Raw genomic sequence first — 20866 nt, forward strand, 5'->3', positions numbered from 1 at the left:
TTTCAGTTATTAGTTATTTGTTTCAGCTATCAGCGTTTTTAGCTACCAATTTTAGCATATTCATCGGCCAAATTCAGCTTACAGCATTCACAATAAAATTACAGCAGGTAATGCTGTAGTCTATATTTATAAATTATATTAAAGTTACAGTTTAAAAAATGTAGTTTTAGAGTGATAGACTCGACTGGAAAAGCAGAAATGTTTGTAATGTTTTGGATCTGCTGCTCAGATTTAATGTAAAATCAGGAGGAAGACGAGCCAACTTCCTCTGATGAAGAAAATACGCGAAATCAAAAAGCAAAAGTTGAATTTCAAATGATCAAATAGCTTTTATTCTTCATTTCTGTGTACAAAAAGATTCAGCTGAAAGAATTCTACAACCACAAGTCTAACAGTTTGTGTTTGCGTGCGTGTAAGTGTGCACGGAGTACATTCATTCATTCATATACAGCACTGGTCCGAGTGAAAACAGGAACATGACTTTAGTGAGAACACACTCGCAGACACACAAACACACAACTGTCTTCTAACACGTCTAACATTAACAACTCGTCTCTACAAACAAAGCAGCACCGTAAAAAAAAAAAAAAAAAATCAATAAAAATATAGAATCTGAACATCAAATGTTGAAGTGAGCTTCAGGAACATCTCTGAGGTCAAAATAAAAGCTGGACGGCCACAGAAACACCTGAACACAGGCTTTTATTTTGTGGAGATCAGCTCCTTCCTGCCACCTGGAACTTCGCTCCGCGTGCTCTGCTGTGCACGAGCGCAGCGCGGGTTTATGGCACTTTGGACATCTGAGTCCGTCACACACAAAGGACATAAAAGACTTTAAAAAAATAATTTAAAACATACTTTTTGTAGGTATTATATATATGCTAATTAGGTGGGCGGGGCTACTTACATAGGAAATCAGTCCGGTTCTTTTTGCTTTACCTGAATTTCCTGCGGAATCCAGCAGAGGGCGCCAGATCCCCAAAGTTGACACTTTCTCATGTTATTTTACTTCAAAGCACATTGTTTTGTGTATTCCTTTGTAGATCTAAGTATTTTCTAAGATAGACATTCAGCTTCTGTCCTCAATGTTTGGCTGCCAGAAAATGAAAGGTGTTGTTGTAAATGCACATTACACAGGAGGGGACACTGCAGAATTTGTGGATTTGTTCACACAAATTGAATAGTTTACCATAAATAATCGTTTACAAAAGTCAGTTTTTGCTGTTCATTTTGAATGAGGAATGTTTAAGTTGTGGGACTCGCGCCACATTTGCATTAGTGAGTTCCACTTTTCTTCACGTCACAACCTGTGTGATGCTGTCGTCATGGCGACCAAAGCTGCTCCGGAAAAGCCTGAACTATAAGTCTGCAGGAACGTCTCGCCCCTGAAGTTAGAATGAGGCGCTCCTGGTGTCGGGAACACGTGAACGGCGGGGTCGGAGCAGACGGAGACGCCAGGAAGTGCGAGGTGACGGCAAAGCCCAGGAGAGCGGGGGCAGGATGAAGGCCCAGGTGACGGGAACGCACCGGCAGTTACATGTGAAGGTTTCGTCTGCAGCACCGAGGTTTGTTCTTCGTCAGCAGTGAGGAGACGCGTTCACGCCCGAAGCGAGCTCCACGGAAATAATGACAACTGAGGTTTGAAGAAAAGTCTTCTGAGGTATTTCTGCTGTTGAGGTGATTTGTGCGTCCAGGAGGCTCCGCCCCCTCACGTCACATGACCTAATGCAGGCAAAGGAAACTGACAGTAGAAACATTTGACTTCATCTTCATCATCACGGTCAGCAGCATCATGGACATTCATCCTTACACTAAGACACAGAAGGTTTGTTTTCAGGGTGAGGGCGTGGCCTCTGTTAGAGAGGGAGTTCCAGGAGGTCACATGACCTTTGACTTCATCCAGAATGGGCAGAGAAAACGGCAAGACCAGGAGGTAGAAACCTTCATTAAGCTGTTCTGATCTGAAGGCTTTCTCACTGCACGTTCTGTTCTGGTTCTGGTAAGAACCGGGTCTGGATTCTTTCAATCATCTCCACCAGAAGAGTGGGATTTTGTGCCACCAGGGGGCGCTGCAGGCTACATTCCAGGAAGCGGAAAAACGTCAATAATTTAAAAATCAAGTGTCCTCAGCAGTGAAGCAGCCCCACCAGCGGATGGCGCTGTTAGAAGTCAAAGGTCACAGACCTCCAGGAGACGCGAAGGCAGAAACCTAAGCAGACAATCGACCGCTCTGACACACGCACACATGCACGCTGACAAACACGCCGCAGTTCAACGCATGAGCGCACCGAGAACATCTACATGTTCAAGACAGCCGTTAGACTTCCAGCACCTCAGATTAACTTCCAGCACACTGGCCCCGCCTCTTCCTGGCGTTCCTCGTCATCTCCAACCCCACAGACCTGGTTACCTGAGAAGTTTTGCGTCCAAACCGGTCCGTGCTGCAGCCGAGCAAAAACCGACCAGATCTTAATACTTCTACAAGCTGCTCCTCTGGGGTTTCAGGAAAAAAACGCTCCCTGAAGGTCGGCTACGACTGAACCGCAGAAGAGAGACGGCGGCCGCTCCCTCTGACGTCGTTCCTCGCTTCTTCGAACCCAGAGGTGGGTCTGTGACGGCGTTAGAGCCGTAAAAACAGGAAGGTAAGAAAAGAGGCTCAGTTCCTGTCCGCTCTAACAGTCTTCTCAGAGGCTTGGCAGCTTCAGAAAGAAAAACATGAGCCTCCTGATGTCGGGTCGGAGGGCTGACTCCAGATGAAGACTGCTGAGGTACGAGGAGAGGAGATCATTCACTGAGTCGGACCTGGATGTGTTCGGTGAGGCAGACGACCGAGGACGTGCCGGTCGACTGTCCAGAGGACGGAGAGAAGACACGAGAAGAGGAGATGACAAAACCACCAAACATGGAGTCCGGACGTAAAAATAGCAGCTGAGGTTCCAGCGTCTGGAACCGTCCTCAGAACAAGACAAGGTTCTGTTTCTTGCTTCTCCACTGAAGAAGTCTTCCCCCTCATATGCTGGATTCTTTGGGGGGCAGGTCTACGTTGGTCACCATAGTGACGGTCGTGGAGACCAGGTCAGAGGTAGGTGGGGTGAGGGTGGTGTGAAGCCGGCGGATCTGGGAGATTCTCTCCTCCACGCAGCCGGCCGACAGGCGGGCCTCAGCGTCGTGGTCCCAGCACTCCTCCACCGTCTCGCAGATCTGGGCCAGACCCTGCAGGGACAGAACCGGCCGTCACGGACCGGCTGAGCGTCGGTCGATATGGGTCTGAGGCGACAGAAACTCACGCTGTGTTTGAGCCACGGCTCCTTGAAGGCCGGCCTCATCTTCTTGTGGACGACGACCTCCTGAAGGTCCTCTAGAGACGGATGCTGACCCACCTCCTCCTCGAATGGCAGCAGGTACTGATCCACCGGACCTGAAGGACACACACCCAACATTCAGTCAGAACAGCTGGAGAGAACTTCATTTATCACATTTAAATCCTTCCCCCACTGTCAGCCTCATCCACTCATTCAGCTGTACAGTGCTGGGAAAAGGTTGTTTTTGGCGACATCTGCTGGCCAAAATGTAATTACACTTAGGCGTCAATGTTACAGGGTATAAATGTCACCACTAGAGGGCAGACAACATTTCTATGTTGCTGTCTGCAGAGAAAAGAAGGAGCATGACATGGCAGTAGAAATGGAGTCAGCAGGATTCAGGTTGGTCTGAAATCCCTCCTTAACCCCTAAAAAACTAAACATATAGTGTAAAAAACTATATGTGCCCTGAATTTCAAAGGACTCACTACTTTTCTTTGTTTTTTTCAAATGACGTCACTGATTTTACAAAGTCAAAATCTAATCAATACAAACATTTCACTGTTTATTTATGACTCCACTGTGTTCTGATGGAGAAAATGTGCATGGTTTATTTAAAAAATACATTTAAACACATTATTTTTTTGTTCAAAATTGTTGGACTGCAATGCATTGTGGTCTACATTTGCTAATCTAGTGGGCATCAATGCGCGCTAGTTTTTCACAAAGACTTCTGGGAAATTTCTAGTGCATTTAATTTTGGAATCACACTAGAAGATATAGTGAGTGGGGGGGGTCGGACCCAGCTTCAGAGAGAGTCAGAGCAGGTCCATTTGAGGAAAAAACGTGATGGCGAGAAGAAAAGGCGTTTTCAAGATAAGAGTCGTACCTCATGGGCTGGATAAATATGTGCCTGATTTTCAAGAAGGTTAAAGAATTCAATAAAAATTATGACAAATGTACCGACGAGGAGTCCAACAATGAGCTCCAACAACAAGATTCTGTTTACAAAAATGACTAAATCCAGTGAACTCGTGACAGAAGCTAGCTATGTTGTGGATTTGGAAATGACCCGGTGTAGCAAATCCTTTAACAACGCGGAGTTTAAGAATTTATGCTGACATTACCTGATTGTTTTCCAAAGAGGAAAGAAAAAATTGGAGAAAAGTCTGTCAAACGATACAATTGGGCCTAGAAAAGATCTGGTCAGCAACAGCAGCTGAGCGGGACTATTTGTTGTAAATAAGTTTTGCTTACAGTGTAGCCTCACAGACATCACACGGGTCTGATGTTGACCAAAGTTGACTGTACAAATGACACCTGGTCATTAAAGTTATTCAAAACGTTTTTTTCTGTTTATTCGTCTTCTTCACCTAAATTGGCCCCCAGTCTAATGTTGAGTTTTAACCCCTTAAAGCCTGTTGTCTCGAATATGTGACAAACCAAAGCAGCTATAAAGTGATCAACCTGTAGCATTTACCTAAAGGCAAAAACACAAGTGAATAACTTTTTTCATAGCTGGAAATAAATGTAGGCGCTAAGGAGTTAATTTGCTACAAAAACTTTGGTCTAAAGAAATGGCTCCCAAGGCCCGGTACCACACCGCAACCCATATTTATTCTGTTTACGAACAATCGCATTCTGGGAACTTTTATTTTGAAAATCTCCTCCACATTCGAAATGTGGGTTGTGTTTTTTTCTCCAGCCCGGTACCAACTGTTTTAATAACTGGTACCAAACATTTGACTTCTTCTGACTTCTGTTTCTGGTCCTCGTCGTCCTCACATGAGGCCCAGGCTGAGCTGCGTCTGTTGTGTGTGCGTTGCAGTGGTGTGATGGTGTGCGGTTGTGTTACCGTCAGCAGCCTTGCAGCGGGACACCAGCTCCCACAGCACCAGCCCCACGGCGTACATGTCGATGCGCAGAAAGGCGTCTCTCTGAAAGTTGATGGCGCCCTCCAGAACCTCTGGAGCCATGTAGCGCCGGGTGCCCACCTGCAGGAGATCACGCCGTCAACCCACACGAAACGCCACGCCGCCGCCACCCGCGCTCGCAGCAGCTCACCTGGCCGTGCGTCTCCCCGGGAGGCTTCCCCGCCTCAAAGAGGACAGCGAGGCCGAAGTCTGCGATGACGGCGGTCAGGTCTGAGCGCAGGATGATGTTCTTGCTCTTAAAATCCCTATAAGAGAAAAGCAGGGGGGTTGAGAGGGTCACGTGACCTCTGTGGATGAGGGGGCGGGGCTTGGAGCTGACCTGTGAGCGATGGCTGGTTTGTGTCCCTCTCCCTTCAGCCGGGGGAGGTCTTCGTGGAGGTACGCCAGGCCGCACGCCATCGACTCGGCGATGTGGCACATCTCAGTCCAGCTGACCACGTTTCCCTTCAGGAAGTCCGACAGCGAGCCCTGAAGGAGACGCACGCCCCTCTGAGTCCCGGCCCGGCCAGAGCCCGGCCGGAGCTGCAGGTCCTACTTACCCTCTCATGGAACTCTGTGATGATCCAAAGCTCCGCCTCCAGATGGTTCCCCCGCCGCTCGGCGCCGATGTACTTCAGGATGTTCTGGTGTTTCATGCCCGGCGTCTGAAAGACTTCCGTCTCGTTCTGCCACGACTCCTTGTTCTGTGGGGGGATGGAGGGGACATTAGCGCTCCCCGATCTCAGCCTGTGTGATCCTTTCATCACACCGTAAACGTTTGCCATCCATCTCACTGCAGCTTGAAGTTTTTATGTAAAAAAAATCATGGTGTGACCCCCTTTTCGTGACACATGTATCGTGATACGCATCACATCATCAGACTCCAGAACGTACACACCCCAACAAATAACGTATCGCCATATTTGTCGGAGTATATGTTGCTTTTTCATAGTTTGTCCAGGGATGTAACTCGTATATTTGGGATTTTTTTAAATTTAAATTTGCTTTTATGCTTGTTATTTTCCGGTTGTTTCCACTAACAACCACTAGAGGGCACTGTAGACGGGTATCAGCAACGTAGAGGCAGTGCCATCCAAAACAAACACGGAGGAGAATCTGAACCTCCTGAACGTTACGATATATATATATATATATATTTTTTTTTTTAAAATTTTATTTAATATTTCAGAAAACATGCTAGTTTTTTGTTTTGATATTTCAAAATTGACAATATTTCAATATTGATCACTAATTTTGCAGACGTAGTGAGCATGGCTCGGCGTGGTCATGTGATCGTAGATCCCGCACCTGGATGGGGAACACCTTGACGGCCACAAACTCGTTCAGCAGCTGCGCCTTCCACACGCAGCCGAAGCGCCCCCTGGCTTTGATCTCCAGCAGCTGCAGAGGCTTGAGCGTGAGCAGGGGGGAGGCAGGTTGAGGGCTGGGGTCCTGTGGGGGAGAAAGGTGACGTGAGATGATCGTGTGTCATGATCTGGTTCAGCCGGATCCTCCACAGTTCTGGAAGGAGGCCGTGTGACAGAGGAGGCGCACCTCGCTGACGTCCACGTGTCCGTACGGAGGTTTCCGGTGGCGGTACATCCAGACGGCGGCGAGCAGGAACACAGACAGCATGGAGACGGGCAGCAGGCTGTAGATCACCATGTTAAGCACCTGGATGCTGGTGGGCGGAGCCTTAATGACTGACACACACATCACACCGGGGGGTGAGCAGACAGCTCGGGGACACCGACGGTTCCTGATCAGGAGCGAGGCTCACCTGGTCTGCTGGGGTCCGGCAGGTGAGTCATCTTCTCGTTGCAGAAGCTCCCTTCACAGCAGCAAAAGAAGACCTGAGGGTTCTGCTCAGTGGCTACACACTCCTGCCTGAAACCCCAAACAGGATCTTTAAGCCACGGGTGGAGCAAAGACCATCGCATCTGCAAGTCCTGCTAGAAACCTCCAGCTGAGGTCTAGAGTCTCGGTAGGACCAGAACAAACTGATGTGTGGTTGAGTGTGGTTGTGTGTGGTTGTGTGTGTACCGGTCGTAGCAGTTGAAGTCATCCAGCCAGCATCCTTTCTTCACGAGTTCGATGGATCCTGAGTTGTTCCTCCAGGAGGCGTAGCAGTGCAGGCGCTTGTCCTCCTCGCCCTCGCAGCGCTCCACCCCGCTCCGGTTGGTGTTCTCCACCTCGTAGTTCACGTTGTAATACAAACACTCCATGGCGCCGGCCCCGCCTCCACTCAGACCTGGGGCACACAGGTGGTCAGGTCAGAGGGCGCTGCATACGGGAACTCAGAGAAGATTCATAACGCTTCATTTCCAGACTTAAATGATTTTTCCAAAATAATATTGATCTTTTTTCAGTATAGTTATTTAACAAGTTATCACTTCTTTATTTACAGAATGCTGTTAGTAAGTTATTATAAAACACAAATACGTAAATATATACTTTTTTATAGACAAATAAAAAAACACTTGACAATATACAAAACATGGAAGTCTTCAGCTGCAGTACCACAGTCAGCCACAGAGGGGCATCAGCGGCTCATGAACAGTGACTGATTTTGAGAGTAAACAAAAACAAAAATCATTCATCTATCTTCCTGAGTTTGAAAAAAAGTTTATTTTGTTGCAATTTTATGACATCCTAATATTTTTAATTATTTACCTAAAATGTATATTTAGAACTTTGAATATTATTTTCTTACAGTTAAAGAATTTTAAAAAATGTTTTCTAAGGATATTGTTTCAATTTTTAACTATTTTTAGTTAGTTGTGTCAGTCAAACTGATGATAACTTAAAAATAAACCGGAACATTTTAACTCTTCTTTGATCCTTTGAAAGGCACAGTTAAGAGAAGGAGGATTCAGAACCTTTGGGTCGGAAAGTCAACCCAAAGTACCAGTAATAAAGTGATGGTCGTCCTCGTGACCAGCGTGAACCAAGACAGGAAGTCTCAAATGACTAGGTGTGAATTTCTGAAAGCTTAAAGGCTTAAAGCTTAACTCTTTAATGACCCATGTGGCATTTTCCTCATGATGCACGACATATAAGAAGAAAATTATCCTCAGAAGTATTTATTTATTCAAGATGAAAGATCTGATAGAAAATAAGCGGTCATAAGGTCCCTGCTTCGCTCCATTCTGATGCATCTCAAAGCTGTACGACTGGATCACTCCAGTATTGCTGCACCAGTTGTTAGATTGGGGCTGTAAGCTAGTGGGAGAGCAAGTAAAGGTGGATAATGGAAAGGAAGATCAGAGAGAGGCTTTAAGTGATCAATTCATGTTTAGTTTTTGTTTTGAACTGAAGATTCCTTTATGAGCACTGACGCCCCCTACAGGCTGTTCCTATACCACAAGGAAGGTGAAAAAGCAGCAATTAAATCAGAAATGTTCGTTATTCTTAAAAAACATTTTAACAAAAACGTCTTTTGGGAAAGTAAACTGAAGTTTAAATTTTTATAGCAACTCTTTTTGTCCTGGTTGCTTGAAAACTGAAATTTATGTATATTTCTACTCTGATTTAGGAGAAATCTGACAATGTTTAGATTTTCTCAGTTTAAGCATTGGTTCATGTAGCTCTCATGATTTCTCTACGTTAGTATTCAAAAGTCCATTTGCTCTCAGATGTTGGGTTTAGTCCACATGCATCAAAGTCAAGGCCCGGGGGCCGGATGTTATCTTGCACTTATTTCTAACTTGTTTAATTAAGTAAAATATTGAAAGTTATTTCAGATTTAATTTGATTTATTCTAGAATAATGTTCCTGCTTTTTATTATTAGTAATTATGTTAAAATGTTTCAGTCTTAACGTTTGAAAAATTGCTGTTCTGCTAGCTTTTTGGACTATTTTGGCATTTACTAGATTTTTTAGGCTATTTTGTAGATTAGCTAATATTTTAGCTACATGCTAGATGTTTTGGCCTATTTAGCCGTTTTCAGTTTTTTAGGAATTTTTGAAGTTTAGCAATTTTTTTCAGCTACATGCTGGCTATTTTGGCTAACCCAAGTTTTTTTTGCTAGTTTTTTTTTTAGGTAATTTGGCATTTAGCTAATATTTTACCTGGCTATCAGCATCAGTGTTTCTAGATATCAATTTCAGCATCTTCAGCGGGAAATTTCAGCTTCCAGCATTCCCACTAGCTTTATCACAGGTAATGATAAATATCTAGTTCATAATTGTGTGAAAATGTTACAGTTTTAAAGTTTTAAAAATGTAGTTTTCGAGTGTTCAATAAATGTTTGCTCTGTTCGGCCCGCGACCTGAGGTGTGTTTTGGATTTTGACCCCCAGTGAGACTGAGTTTGACACTCCTGGTTTCGTCTGAACACTCAGACTGATTCCACACAGATAAAGATCAAATCAAAGCTGACATTTCAGATCCTAGATTTTAAAAACGTTATTTTAGGAGAGAAAAGTCCAAAACCGGATTTTCCTCTTTTGTGTCTTCAGGGTTCCCTTCCGTCATCGCCCGTCATCGCTGCAGACTCTGAATGAATCATCAGGCTTTCAGGGAGCCGAGGGCTGAGCGGCGAGGGTTCTCACGGCCTCTGACTCGCGCACAGATGTTCCCGAGCGGGCGCACATTTTCACAGGATGAGCCGTAACTCCTGACAGCTGTGCTTTTGTCCGGAGAGGCAGGACGAGTGTGAGAACGGAGCGGCGAGGCTCACGTCCTCACATTAGCATGTCTATGCGGCACATGTGTGAGAGAGCGCCACCTCTGACCCCTGCGGTCCACGGCTCACTGATGCAGACGTGAGGATCATGCAAACGCCGGCACAGGCGCACTTTCTGATGCAAAGCACTCGTTATTAGCAGGCTTTGTGGGGCACGCACACACACAGGCATCTGGCAGGCTGAGTGTGTGTGCGCACGTGTTGAAGAGATCACAGTGAGGACGAGCCGTGGGAAACTCTGCACCGACACACACAACCATGCCATTAATTAGCTTTGTGATATTTCTAATGCAGGAAGTCACGCTCGCTGTCACTGAATAAATGACCTGCAGGTCAGCATTGACTTTAATCAGCACCTTTCTGTTCACTTCTGGACATTTAGATCCTCTGACCGAAGGACCTACATTTGTGAGTTAATTTCCTTTATCTAGACAACCTGTAAAGATCCCTGGACTCTGTCTTCAGATCTGTGTGTCAGCCACAGTCAGGCCAAGGTGAGGCTGCTGGAGGAAATGACCTTCCAGGTTCTGATCTCCATCCCAACCCAAAACAGCCTTCACATCCCGAACGATCCCGCAGCTTAGCAGTTTTCTCTGAAGATCCTCGGGACCACAAAGGGGGGTGGAGCTGTTTGCAGGCACACAGCAGTGAGCCTCATCCATCACAGCCTGACAGCAGAGAGGCCTGCGAACAATGGGGCTGACCTCCATGAGTCCAACGCCGTGGCTGCACAAAGCCCACAACAACAACAGAAGAACTTTCTGTTTGGGGTTTGCGTTCTTCCTCCTTAAGGAACCAAACTTGACCGATTCAGAGCTGGTTCTGTCTCCTTTTAATAAACTCTGAGACTCTAGAACAGGTCCACAGTAAAAGCGGCGCTCCATGTGGATCAAAATCCACAAACCATGACCTTTTCCTCATCGCATCAACCAGGTGCTACAGGTAAAAGATATGGCAGACCTCTTATTTGTGTTAAATTTGCTGCTCGAAGCTTATCCCAAAACAAGGTCATACGAGGGAGGATCTAATGTTTAAAGTTTTGGCTTTATCTCTACATGGGAGCATTGACTATATCTCTCATATACAGTCAAGGAAGACGTAAAATTCAAGTTCGGGCTTGCACGGTGGCGCAGTGGTTAGCGCTCTTGCCTCACAGCGAGAAGGCCACGGTTCGACTCCCGGCTGGGACCTTTCTGTGTGGAGTTTGCATGTTCTCCCCGTGCATGCGTGGGTTTTCACCGGGGACTCCGGCTTCCTCCCACCGTCCAAAAACATGCTTCATAGGTTAATTGGTGACTCTAAATTGTCCCTAGGTGTGAACGTGAGAGTGAATGTGTGTGTGATTGAGGCCCTGAGACAGACTGGAGACCTGTCCAGGGTGTACCCCGACTTCGCCCTTCAGTAGCCGGGATAGGCTCCGACACCCCCGCCACCCCGAAAGGGAAGAAGCGGTCAAGAAAATGGATGGATGGATGTCTGGGTTCATGAGATCATTCATAGGCTCTCCCAGTACAGTGAGCTTCATCATCTACTGCATGAGCTGATCTGAATGATGGACGCTGTCAGCGGTACTTCCATCTCTCTGTGACCCAGCTTGATGACTTGCTGTCATGCATTAGTCCGAGGAGGAAAAAACGAAAACAGGAATAAAATAGGAGGACCTTTTTACTAGTGTCTCCCCGCTAATCAGAAAAATATCATAAAATTCTTGAGTAGAACCATCAGATTCTCCTCCATGTTGGTTTTTGGCTCCAACCTTTGATTATATCATTAACACGACACAGACCAAAGCCAAGTTCCCAATTGGTTAACTCAATGCAAATTTATTGCAAAAGTTCAGATATTTGAACTCTGGAAAAAAAGGGGTAAAATGCTGCCACTAGACCAGGAGCTCCAGAGCCACATGCGGCTCTTTCACCCCTCCATTGTGGCTCTTTGGTTAAAATAACATGTTTTAATGAGTAACTGTAAAGGAAAATGTAAGTAAGTAGTAAAGTTTTTTAAAAAAGTAAATTAACTTAAACTCATTCACAAACAGTTAAATGGCGGTGTGAATCATTCAGCCATAATTCTTAACATCATAATGACACATTTGAACTTAATTTTTAACTTTATTTATCACAGAAAATCCATTAATGTCACCAAGCACAACCAGATTAAAGCTATGTTAAATTATAATCCACTGGATTACAAAGCAGATTTTCTATTTTTGAACAAACTCAAAGTTGGTTTTAATATACGGTAAGGGTGACTTCATTAGCTCTGATTTGGTTTATGTTGATTATATTTATGAATTTGTGGCTAAAATGCCCAGAAACAGTAAAATAAACAGGTTTTTTTAATATCATTGATGAATTTACACTTCCTACTGCATTTGCAACAAGTCTTTTATTTTGAAAGGAAGTCATGCTAAACTCTGTCAAAAGTCATAAAATATTCATATTTTTTAGAAAAGCCATATTCTTGTCATCTTTATGCTTTATTTATGCCAAAAAAAACACATTAGTTTATTTAAATGCATCATATCAGTAGCAAAAACATAAATATAAATCAGTATCTTAATTTTTTCAAAGGGGAGTGAAGACTTTGTGGCTCCTACTGGGTTTTGATTGGCGAGAAATCGACCCAAATGGCTCTTTAAGTGTTGAAGGTTACAACCCTCTGCACTAAACCATTGTGCCTGACGGTCAAATCGCACCGCAGGACCTCTGACGACGTCTGTACATCGACTCAACATTGAAACCTGATGCCCCTGATGTGTTTATGGTGTGAACACTATAAACATATAAAGTTGGGGCTCCTCAGGGATCCTTTTTGGGGCCACTTCTACTTTAAATTAACTGTTTAAACAGTATAAAAACTTTTACGCAGATGACAATGGCATGTATTTTGATTCTCCAAAACTTAGGGTTGAAATCTGCTGCAACAGATTTTTCCTGTTTTTCATTAAAGCCTCAACAAACTAAAAGTTCAATCAAGAAGACCAGCAGCAATGATGGCCTCCATTATTTCCCACAATACACCAACAAACAAAAGGTTTTGCTCAGAAACATCTGTCTCCAGATGTTCGGCATTCCTGAGGTTTGGGACTCTCCGTCTAGACCTGAGTCCATCTGGTCTGTGGGGCTTCGGAAGAGAACGCTTGTTTGTGGAGAACGTCTCTCATCTTTTTGAATAAAAGTTGGATGAAGCAGCTGCTTCTGTGGACCAAAGAGAGCATGTGAGCGTGCACGCTGGAACAGCTGATAGAGGAGGCCCGTCTAAAACAATGCAACCCCCCCACACCACCACAGACGGGACTCATTCCTCTGCTTCTTCTCTGAACACAAACTAGTGCGGGGGAGGGAGGGAGGAGGCTGCACCCCCGGGAGCCTTCACTTTGTCAGTGAAAGATCTTTGAACAACCCCCCCCCCTCCGTCACAGCACGGTGCAAACTTTACAGCCCCCAGACACAATGGACCCCCAGCTCAAAGAGGTCTGATTGCACAAAGGGGCGGAGCCAGACACCTCCCTCCAGAATGCCAACTTTATGAGTCTGAGAACATTATCAGAGCAGGTGGACTCGTCCTGTGGTTCGGTGTCCCCCTCCCCGCCCGTCCAGTCATGGGCGATACCATAATCGCTGAGTCGCTGAAATGACTCGTGCCGCTGCTAAACTCAACAAGAATGTGAGCAACAGGAAAGCCATCACCGTGGAGACCAGAGTCAAAAGTCTGCCATGCCAAAGTCCGTCATCAACCCCCCCTGACATCCCCCTACACACACACACAATTTGGAGAACGTTTTCTCAGACGCTTCCATGGACCTCCTCCTCCTGTTCCTCTTTGTGAACAGCTTCTAGGTTCAGATGCAAACCGGGAGTCACCCAGCCAAAGTCCTACCAGCCAGATTCAACTCATCCCAAATATTTGACCCGGTATATGACAAGGGCGGATGGCTTCGCACCTGACCATTGACTGGACTAAGTGGCTCGTCCCCCTTGGCGTTCCAAACAGGAAGTACCCGCTGGTTTCAAGAAGCCAAAACTCTGCTGCCCGACTACAGAGCCTCGTTTCCACTGAGCATTCCGGTTCAATCCAGTATTTTGAGCGTTTCCATTGTTCCGACCCGTACCACTTGAGGACCCCCATCCATTGTAGAAATATAGAACGGGACGGTTGGGGCGGAGCCGCTGTAGACACCTATTGATCGGCAGAAAGTGATGACGTCATTAGAAAGTGCATTACAGTGCTAAGCTAGCGATTCTGTTTTCCTCTTTATGGCGGTATTCTTTTTAATCTTCTTTAAAACAACATTTAAATCCTGTTAAACCGATGTTCAAAAAGTAAAACAAGAAAAAGACGAGTTGCTGGATGACCTCCATTGTTGTTGCTTTTCTAAAATAGACACACTAGCGGTCTACACCACGCATCCGCCGTGAAAACAAACCGCTCTGTGGAAGCGAGCTTGACTGAGTGGAAACACTCGGTGGAATTAACTGGCCCTTCTGACCCTTCCTGTACTGCTCTCGCCGAGAGTGGTTGCCATACAAACGATGACCAATCACTGCTTGACGATGTCTGGCTCCAACATGGCAACGTCTATATCAGGAAAAATGCAGACTCCATTTCACTGGAGCCAGAAGTTAGTCCTTTCCTATGGGTGACGTCACACTTGCGGTCTAATTAGAATTTACCTAAACCACATAGTTGTGAGGAGCCAGAACCACGACTGACATCTCAAAAGAAAACCAGAATACAAACGTGTTTGCAACACAATTTGATTGGGTTCTTGGTCTTTTATTGTGAAAAGTAAGAGTGGAACAGCAGAATAACCTCAAGATGTGAGTGTACTCCTGTGTGGGTCATAAATGTGTGCAGTCAGTCAGCTCACGACTCTACGGCTTACAGGGACGAGATTCAGCGAATGACTGTAATTCTTTACAAATACTGTCTCCCTCCATCACCAATCAGAAATCAATGCCAAAGTGATTGAACATTAATCTACCTGTTATTCAACAGAATCTGTATGGGTTGAACTGAGCAGTGAAGAATGACAGAAAAATAATAATTTTATGTTAATTAAAATCTGTAATTTGTTTCTGATCAGATTACAGTCAAAACAGAATGTTAAAATTGATGAGTAAAAATGTGATTTCGAACAATAATGAATGTTACTTCGAACGGTTGATTGGGTTTTAGTGCAGTATGGATTAACGATGCTGAAATCTGAGAGAACAAAGACCTTCACAGTTAAAGTAAAGGTAGTAGACAAGTACTTTATATAAATAAATATGAGTCAAGTATATTTGAGTCTTGTTTGCAAGTAAAATGAGAATCCACCTATTTACGTCTTAGTTGATGTATTTATGACGTCACCATGGTAACATCACAATCTATAATTCCCACCAATTGGTGAGAATTCTGTGAAGACTTCCATCGTAAAGAACTCACAAACACAACATTTCCATTTTACCGCAACAGTTTTAGTTCATTAAAAGTCTCCAGTCCACATATAGGAGGTGAGCATCTAACGTGATAGGGTTCCATTTGATCGAAGGGGTCCATCCAATTGATCAGAAGCCTACATGCATCTGTGTAATTTGTTAATTATTTCCACTGGCTGTAAAATCACTGGACATATCAACTAGGGCTGCCACAATTTAAAATTGTCAATGGCTAATTTAATGGTAGCTATATCGTTACTTTATATTATATGGAGAGTCTAGTAAAGTTGAACGTTGTATTGGTATTGTGCTAGATTTTTGGACTGTTTGGAATTTATCAAGGTCTTTTGGGTTACTTTGAAGTTTAGCTAATGTTTCAGCTACATGCAGCTGTTTTGGCTAACTTAGACTTTTTCCGTTTTTAGGCTAATTTGGCATTTAACTAATGTTTTAGCTGGCGATCAGCTTAAGCGTTTTTAGCTATCAATTTCAGCATCTTCAGCAGCCAAATTTAGCTCACAGCATTCACACTAACATTATCACAGGTAATGCTATATATCTAGTTTTTAGTTAGTTTAAAGCTAATAATAGTTAAGATGTATGTTTTACATCCAGTGTGCGCATGACCTGATTAGTCGACTAATCTGAAAAAATAATCGGTGATTAGTCAACTATCAAAATAATTGTTTGTGGCAACACTAATATCAACCCCTCCCCTCTTGTGCTCCAAATAGGAAGTACTTTCTGGTTCCAAGAAGCCAAAGTCCCATAGACTTCCATAGAGAAATACACAGTTATTTGTCAGTATAACTCTGTCAGTATTGCTCTGTTTCATTCTTCTTAACATCTTCTTTCTAATACTATTTTTTTAGAAGATATTTAATCTTTAATGTACGCTATTCAAGTTACAAACTGGCCAATCAAAGGCCCTCTGGCCCCACCTAGAACGTTTGATTCACAGATTCTCACACTTTCAGTAGGAGGGGTGGAATTTGAACAAATCGGAACAAGCTCTCTCGTGATTGGCGATGGTAGTTCCTCTAAAAACATAACTCAGACCCACTTGGACCAATCCCTGTCGACGGGTTTCAAAATGGCGGCAGATGAGTTAAGAAACCACTGTGACAGCTTTGGCATGATGCTGCGAGGATTGAAAGTAAGGAATTTACGTCATGGTTTACGTCAAAATCTTGATATGTCAAGTGAAATGATATAAGTCTATGATTACTCCAAGCTGACATGAAGTTGTTTTATGATGTGTGTTAACATTTAAGATAGTCAGTTTACGCTAGGGGTGTCAAAGTCAGTACAAGGGGCCAAAATCCAAAACACACCTTAGGTCGCGGGCTGAACAGGATAAACATTTATTGAACACTCTAAAACCACATTTTTAAAACTTTAAAACGTAACTTTTTAACTTATTTATGAACTGGATATATAGCATTACCTGTGATAATTCTAGTGTGAATGCTGTAAGATGAAATTTCTCTGCTGAAGATGCTAGTGCTGATAGCTGAAGATGCTGAAATTGATTGCTAATAACGCTGAAGTTGATTGCTGAAATCAGCAAAAATATTATCTAAATGGCAAATTAGTCTAAAAAACAAACAAAGAAAGAAAAAACAAACCTTAGGTTAGCCAAAAAAGCTAGCATTTACCATGAAATGGCTAAACTTCAAAATAGCCTAAAAAACAGAAAAAGCTTAAATTAGTCAAAACAGCTAGAGTATAAATATTAGCCTAATTCCAAAACAGCCTAAAAAGCTTAAAAAGAAAAGCCTAAATTAGCCAAAACAGCTAGCATGTAGCTGAAATATTAGCTAAACTCCAAATTAGCCTAAAAAATCTTAGTAAAGGCCAAACTAGTCCAAAAAGCTAGCAGAATGTCAATTTTTAAAACTTTAAACCATAAAATTTTAACATAATTATGAATTAAAAAAAGGAAGGACTATTATTCCAGAATAAATCAACTTAAACATTAAATAACTTTTAATATGTTATTCTACATGAAAATATATTTTATTAAAATTATACAAACTAGAAATGAGCGCAAGATAACATCGAGCCGTTAATAACAATAAAACAAAATGATCTGGAGGGCCGAATCCGGCCCCCGGGCCTTGACTTTGACACACGTGGTTTACGCCGTCTTTTGCGATTGGTGTATTGCACAAGCTAATATAGCCATGACACTATGTTTTGGATTTATTGCGCATGTCTAGCTGTAATCTAGTTAGTCAGTTAATCCAAGTCCAGATTCCGATTGTGGCGTTGGAGGAGAAATTGTTCATTTTAAGCTTTGAACATTTCAATCATCCTTTTCAGCAACAAAGGATAGTCATCAGAGCTCAACACGGTCTCATGATTCTATGCTCAGCTGTTGCAGTGAAACCTTTACGCGAACGTGGAAACATCCATGAAACATGACCCCCCCGGTCTGTCCGTTCAAACATCCACCGCTTCAACCCAGAAACCGTTTCATGTTTTCACTTCAAAGCCTGTTCAAGCTGACGTCTGTTTGGGCCCCCACCCCCAACCCTGATGTCATCAATCTTAGGAGAAGCATTCATGCTGGGGGGGGTCTGACGCTGGCTCTTTAAAAGTTGCACTTATTTAAACCCTTCCCCCTGCTGAGTCCCTTCCTCCTCTGCCGTGTTTAGACCTTGCCTGGTATGGGGGGGGTTGGTCTCCTATGAAAACAACAACAGTCCTGGGGGTCCGCGGCTGCTTTCACACTCACATCGTCCAGCAGTCTCAGTTCAAACCAGCAGGACCCCGAAAAACCAAGCTGTACGTTTGTAACACAACATACAAAATCCCATTCACTTCAACAGGAAACCACGTCATTTGTTCAATGTTGCAGCAAAAAAGTCAAAGAAATTAGAAAAAGAAGACAGAGATCTGATAAGAATGGGAAAAACATTCACCAAGCAGGAAAGACACAACTACAAAACAAATGTTTCTCTTTTATTTCTAATTGTATGTGTATGCGGCTCATTGTCGATATATGTTCTGGGAGGTCGTTTTTAAGAGCCACTGATGTCAATTTACTCTCAGTTGTGAACTAAGGATTGAGGTGGACAAAATGCCGTATTTTCCACACTATAAAGCGCACCTAAAAGCTTTCAATTTTCTCAAAAGCCGATGGTGGGCCTTATAATCCGGTACGCCTTTTATACGGATCAACACTGCGCCAAAACAAGTCTCGCAACTGCAGGACTCCGTAGCGCACAGTGCATGATGGGATGTGTGCGCAAAGCGCATGTGTGTAAAAAAAAAAAGTGTGTGTGTGAAGACCCCAAAATGGCTCCTTTAAAAAGACATACTTATGACGCAGAGTTTAAACGAGGGGACCCCAACTGGCGGACCGTGGTTCGGGTCCGGACCCCAAGACCCTTTTATCCAAGCATTTAAAATAAAAAGTGTGATATTACATTCATCTTTATCCAAAGCGAGGACAGCTCCGTGTGGACCGGGGTCCTTCAACCGGCAAAGAACGGCCCTAATGTCTACCCAGCTGGGACGTATAGTTATCGGGTAATTGAGTGAACGATGGCGCTGTCTAAAATGAGAAAAGTGGACTCTGAAAATCGTGTCTTTCGAGGTGAGTGGACCGAAGCTTTCGCTTTCATTTGCCAGCAGTGAGTTCTACAAGGCCAGTGTGTTTTATAAGCATAGTCTTTTGTTAGAAGGGCCGATATCAAGCAGTGCTATGAGACAAAACTTTTGACACAAATTACTCGCCAGAATCAGCGACGCGGGAACGGAAAATACTCGAACCGATAGGACAATACAAGCATACAACACACAGACGCTGGCAGCACAACAACGGACTCGCGAGTGCTCACTACGAGTGGAATGGATGTTGGGCAAGCACAAAAAGTGACTCAAAAATTGTGTTTCCAAGGTACGTTGGTCCTGCCTGAATGTGTATCCCTGCTCTCAGGCATCGCAGATTTGTTTTGTAACGCTCATATTTTTTCCTAAACATCACAAAAATAACATGGATGAAGGAAAGGACAATTCTGACATGGTGACTGTGTTAAGGCTTTTCAGAAGAACCTAGTCAACCTGCAGATGGATCTGGACGAGGACTGAACATTTTCCTTTATTAGAGGAGATTAAACGGATCAATGTCACCGTTCATTCTGACTTTATCAAAAAGTTGATTGGAGACTTTAAGACTCGCTTTGACGGCTTTACTTTGGGACACCAGCTCTTGATCTTTGTTAAAAATCCTTCTTAATAAAGAATTATGTCATTTTTTCAAAAGAGGAAACACCTTGTTACAAATGGGCAAGTACACGGTACATTCATGTTACCTGTTGCACTTTATGTGAAATACATCAGTATGTTAAAGGGACCCTACCATGATTTTCTTAAGCCTATCAGAGTGAACTATATCTATATATAAGACCATATATACAGAAAAAGTAACAAACACCTGTTTGAGCTGGAAATTATTGAAGACAGGACACAACTGCAAGATATACGATATTCTGCATCTAAAATGAACATTGTTTTGCCGATTATTACTGGATAAGGGGATATAATGAAGGTTATGTTAGTCTGGGGGCGGAGCTATCAGCGCAGACTCTTCCTGGAGGGAGCTGTTGGCATCGATCTTACGTTTGCACGTTTCCAACCGCTTGTTTTAGTGGGTATGGGAGGGGCTGCTGCAGAGAGCGCAGGTTTTTAGAGGATTACTCTTAAATGCATGATCGGATCAAAATGCCGCTTTGGGGTTCTTTATAGTGAGGAATGATCAGTAAAACGCATTTAAAACCTTAAAAAGTTGAATTTTCATGGTAGGGCCCTTTTTAAGTTTGTGAAAGAGCACACATATTGCACTACAAGGAAGCAAGTTTATGTGCATTATTTTGTAATACTCTTTAATAAAAATGAACGACAGAAATACTTTTTAGACAATAAGCTAAAAAAGTTCTTTGCCAATTTAACTACACATTACAGTTAAATAAAAGAAAAGAAAAGTGAATTTATTGTCTGAATGTTTTTGCATGTTCGGACCCCGGTCTACCAAGCTGACAGTGTTACTGGACCTCTCGCCAAGTTAGTTGGGGACCCCTGATGTATTGGATGCATCATGCAACCTATGCGCCTTTTAGTGCAGAAAATATGGTACCTTGAACTATTATGCAGTTCTATACGCTGCTCACTGTACGGAGCTGGACTGTATGGGGCATCTTCATCTACCAGCACTAGCCTCTTCAGCAGCCAAATTCAGTTTACAACATTCACACTGGTATTATCACAGTAAATGCTATATATCTAGTTCATAATTATGTTAAAAATGTACGATTTAAAAGTTTTAAAATGTAGTTTTAGTCTGTTCAATAAATGTTTATCCTGTCCGGGCCCATGACCTAAGGTGGGTTTTGGATTTTGGCGATTTGAGTTTGACACCCCTGATCTACAGAGAACCAGTTTGCATATTTGTTCAGCAACACAGTTCAGGTGAGCTTTCAAACTTGACAAAAAAGCAAGTTTTAAAAAACAAACAAACAAACCGTCACTCAA

General features: G+C 43.5%; 1 protein-coding gene across 1 annotated transcript in view; it reads right to left on the bottom strand.

Moving 5' to 3' along the window:
- Positions 1 to 304: 304 nt before the first annotated feature.
- The window catches only part of acvr2ba (activin A receptor type 2Ba), a 24807-nt gene continuing 4245 nt past the window's right edge, over positions 305 to 20866 (bottom strand). Inside the window, exons 2-11 of the mRNA XM_024280281.2 lie at positions 7259 to 7466; positions 6996 to 7102; positions 6770 to 6918; positions 6524 to 6667; positions 5776 to 5919; positions 5556 to 5704; positions 5367 to 5481; positions 5158 to 5296; positions 3288 to 3418; positions 305 to 3213 (exon numbers count right to left, since the gene is read on the bottom strand). Coding sequence (XP_024136049.1) covers positions 3010 to 3213; positions 3288 to 3418; positions 5158 to 5296; positions 5367 to 5481; positions 5556 to 5704; positions 5776 to 5919; positions 6524 to 6667; positions 6770 to 6918; positions 6996 to 7102; positions 7259 to 7466 — 1490 coding nt within the window. The 3' untranslated portion in view covers positions 305 to 3009. The remainder of the gene's footprint in view (positions 3214 to 3287; positions 3419 to 5157; positions 5297 to 5366; positions 5482 to 5555; positions 5705 to 5775; positions 5920 to 6523; positions 6668 to 6769; positions 6919 to 6995; positions 7103 to 7258; positions 7467 to 20866) is intronic.

The sequence above is a fragment of the Oryzias melastigma genome, linkage group LG20 (genome assembly GCF_002922805.2).
Source record: "Oryzias melastigma strain HK-1 linkage group LG20, ASM292280v2, whole genome shotgun sequence".
NCBI classification, from domain to species: domain Eukaryota; kingdom Metazoa; phylum Chordata; class Actinopteri; order Beloniformes; family Adrianichthyidae; genus Oryzias; species Oryzias melastigma.